At 38.3% G+C, this 3959-nt stretch overlaps 1 protein-coding gene and 1 pseudogene across 1 annotated transcript; one reads left to right on the top strand and one right to left on the bottom strand.

Annotated features, from left to right (window-relative positions):
- Positions 1-984: 984 nt before the first annotated feature.
- LOC137619204 (putative nuclease HARBI1) lies at positions 985-3254 on the top strand. Its single transcript, XM_068349387.1, has 2 exons — positions 985-1471; positions 2352-3254. The coding sequence occupies exons 1-2, from the start codon at positions 1028-1030 to the stop codon at positions 3159-3161; spliced, it is 1254 nt and encodes a 417-aa protein (XP_068205488.1). The 5' UTR covers positions 985-1027; the 3' UTR covers positions 3162-3254.
- LOC137619205 (uncharacterized) lies at positions 1755-3839 on the bottom strand (annotated as a pseudogene).
- Positions 3840-3959: the final 120 nt, after the last annotated feature.

The raw sequence follows: 3959 nt of genomic DNA, 5'->3' as shown, positions 1-3959 counted from the left end.
CTCTCTCTCTCTCTCTCTCTCTCTCTCTCTCTCTCTCTCTCTCTCTCTCTCGTTGCCTCACCCCAGAACCTGAATTGTTGTTGCTACTGTTGTTGTTTTGGTGTTTGTTATTCATGATGTTGATAGTACTGTTGTTGTTCTGTGTTGTTGTTCTTTATGTATTTGTTGATTGTTTTATAAGATGTTGTTGCTACTGTTGTTGTTCTTGATGTTGTTTCTACAGTTGTTCTTCGTACTGTTATTGTATTAGTGTGTGTTGTTCTTGATGTTGTTGTCCTGTGTCGTTGTTCTTGATGTTGTTGCTGCAGTTGTTCTTGATACTGTTTTCGTATTGGTGTGTGTTGCTCTTGATGTTGTTGTTCTTGGTGTTGTTGCTACTGTTGTTTTTCTGTGTTGTTCTTTATGCTGCTGCTACTGTTGTTGTTCTGTGTTTTTATTGTTCCGTGTTGTTGCTACTGTTGTTATTCTGTGTTGTTGTTCTTTATGCTGTTGCTACTGTTGTTGTTCTGTGTTTTATTGTTCCGTGTTGTTGTTGCTACTGTTGTTGTTCTTGATGTTGCTACTGTTGTTGTTCCTGGAATTATTGCTCTTAATGTTATCGTTGTTTCCATCGGTGTTGTTTTCTATGTTGTTCCGTCTAATGTTGTTTTTCTTGGTGTGAATAAAACCTTCACTGTTGTTTCTCTTGATATCTTAATTCCTGTTGTTTCAGTGTTGTTTGTCTTTGGGATGTTGTTTCTAATGTTGTTGTTCCTAATGACATTTTCCATTAAAATTGTAAAACTAAAGATGATGAAATTAAGATTAAGATTTCTCTCGTCTGTAAAGGCGGCCATACACGTACGCGACTGGCATGGGGTTTGTCCTGCCGGGCCCCGGGAGTAGCGTGCGCTCCAGTCCACTTGGGTATTGCCCATACACGTAGATGACTTGCTCTACTCACATTTTGAGAGGGCAGATGAAATATGCAGTGGCCGTGCTCCTTTCAGTTCTGTAGTGTCCTGATACAGTGAGTGTGTTTGACATCATGACACCAAGTAAAAGGAAAATAAGAGCGGTAATGGTCATAGCACTCCTGCATGATGAATACGAACATGACATTTGCAAGAAAAGTCGTAAAGTATGGATGAAGCCATGGCTGAGAAAGAGAGAAAACTTTTATCATATGACGTTATTGAAAGAATTAAAGGAAAATAATCCGGAGGATTATAGAAATTATTTGAGAATGACTGATAATGCCTTCCGAGATCTTTTATCCCTTGTGTCTCCAAAAATTACAAAGAAGGATGCGGTAATGAGGAAGTCTATTCCTGCCGAAGAAAGGTTAATTGCCACATTGAGGTTCCTAGCAACAGGCCGATCATTGGAAGATCTCAAGTTTTCGACAGGCATATCGGCACAAGCGTTGGGACACATCATATCCGAGACATGTCAAGCAATATATGATGCTTTGAGGAATGAATATTTAAAGGTAAGCAAAATATAATGAACTTGTAGTATTTTATTTTGAACATTACTGAATGGTAGTATTTTATTTTGAACATCACTGAATGGTAACATTAATACGACGTCAGAGAATTCATTCATATTATAGTTATAAAATTGTCATGTAAATTCTTTAATGTAAATCATAATGAGATGTTTTAGACATTACTGGATAACATCAGTACGACGTCAAAGATTTCAGATAATTATGAACTGTTGTAATTATGTTTTGCAATGTCAAAGAATTCTTATAAACTTATTTATTTACATCATAATGAGATATATGAAGAAGAATCTTCCTCTTGCCCACTAGCTGGTAAATTTGTAGAATGTAAAGTCTCCCTAGTGTTCATCTGATTTTTATTTGCAAGGGAAAATTGAGAGGAAACCATATTCTGTGAACAGTTATACAATATTTCCATGATTTGCTTCTCTGCCAAAACACGTTGTTGGTCATTAAGCTGCCTCAACCTTGTTGCCACAAATTTACCGAAAAAAATCTAATTCATCATCATCTTCTGCATCAAGATACTTCTCTGCTTTTTCAAGGAGTCTTTGCTTTGGAAATTCAAGATGGCGTTTTTTCATATTACGAGATACATGAACATGTGTCTTGAAAGAAGACGCAGCTGCCCCTGAATTCTCAGCTGTCCCAGATATCTCTAAGCAGGCGGAACTAGGCCTAGATGGTTCCGGTGTAGATTCCCCTGCAGTATCTGAAGATATTTCTTCATCACCCTGAAATAAATTGTGAAATGTAAACACAATATAATTAGTCACAATTGATATGTGTGCGTGTGTGTGTGTGTGATATTGATTAACATATGCATGTATTTTCAAATTTGCCACTTTTTTTTTCTTTGCAGTTCCCTACAACCAGTGGAGAGTGGAAAAAAATTGCTGATGACTTCTATCTCTTATGGAATTTTCCTAATTGTGGTGGAGCAATTGATGGCAAACATGTATCTATTGTACCCCCTTCTAACAGTGGATCATATTACTTCAATTATAAAGGTTACTTCAGCGTCGTTCTCATGGCAATAGTAAATGCTAATTTAGAGTTTTTGATGGTTGATGTGGGCAAGAATGGTCGCATTTCAGATGGAGGAATAATTGAAGACACCGTTTTTCACAAAAAGTTAATAGAAGGTACTTTAAATTTGCCCCAAAATAATGAAACCAAATATGGTTTGAACTTTGTGTTTATAGGGGACGAAGCTTTTGCGCTTCACGAGCACTTGCTAAAACCTTTCCCCCAGAGAGAATTAACTTATGAAAAGAAAATTTACAATTACAGACTCTCTCGCGCCAGACGAGTAGTCGAAAATGCGTTTAGTGTACTATCCAATGTATTTCGAGTTTTCCACACATCCATCGCCTTGAAACCAGAAAAAATTGACCGTGTTGTTTTGGCAAGCTGTGTACTTCATAATTTCTTACGGAGAAATTGCAGGAATTCCTACACTCCTCTAAATAAGACTGACTTTGAAAACATTGAAAGTGGCATTGTATCGGATGCAGACTGGAGAAAGGACTCAAATGATGCCCACTTCACAAATCTTCAGGCATTAGGTCAACAAAATGCCAGTGATGCAACCAAAAATGCTAGGCTGTCATATGTTGCATATTTCAATGGTGATGGCAAAGTACCATGGCAAGATAGACTGATAAAATAATGTTATGTACCAATACAATGCATGTAGAGTATACAGTGTGTTTAATAAATAAATATAGTGTGTGTATTGAAACTAAATAAATGTCTACTCACTTTTGGGTCTGCGGGTTTTTCTTGAGAATCCTGATTTTGTTGATCTTGCAAGTTCGAGGTTGATTCCCGAGGAGTTTCTTGGTCTGCTGTAAATAGCAATAAATCAAAATACCACAACTTGGGCACATATACCTCTTCTTCTCCTGCACCCGATTTCTTCGATTCCCGAATTTTTTTCAACTCTTTCCGAAATGATCCCCTGAATGTGGCAATTTTGGCTTTCACAAAATCTATGCTTGCATCTGTATCTATTTTTTTTACATAATTCCAGTAATTGCTCATAAGCTGCTCCTCTTTTTACTCTATTGGAATAATCCGGACTTCGTATTTTCCACAAGCAAGGAAGTGCTCTGTACAGCTCCAAAAACTCACGAATGAAATCGTGAGGTAAATACTTGACTGACTGCGACATCCTTTCACGACAGCAGTACTGACCCGACTCCTACGAGGAAAAAAATAGGGCGATCGAGTCTGAGTACTCTGCAGGTATTGTACATGTTGAAACTTTGCCTCAGTCCTTCCCAAAACCCACAGCGCGACGCGCCAATCAGTTCAACATGCTGAAAGGACGACGCGACAGGCCTGGCTCGACAGGACTGGCATCAATAGGCCCCATACACATTAAAGACTGACCAGTTGGCGCCAGTCGCTATGAAATCCGCGCGCCAGTTGCGTACGTGTATGGCCACCTTTAAGCTACAACCCT

The sequence above is a fragment of the Palaemon carinicauda genome, chromosome 25, assembly GCF_036898095.1.
Source record: "Palaemon carinicauda isolate YSFRI2023 chromosome 25, ASM3689809v2, whole genome shotgun sequence".
Classification (NCBI taxonomy): domain Eukaryota; kingdom Metazoa; phylum Arthropoda; class Malacostraca; order Decapoda; family Palaemonidae; genus Palaemon; species Palaemon carinicauda.
This window is presented reverse-complemented; position numbering and strand designations above follow the sequence as displayed.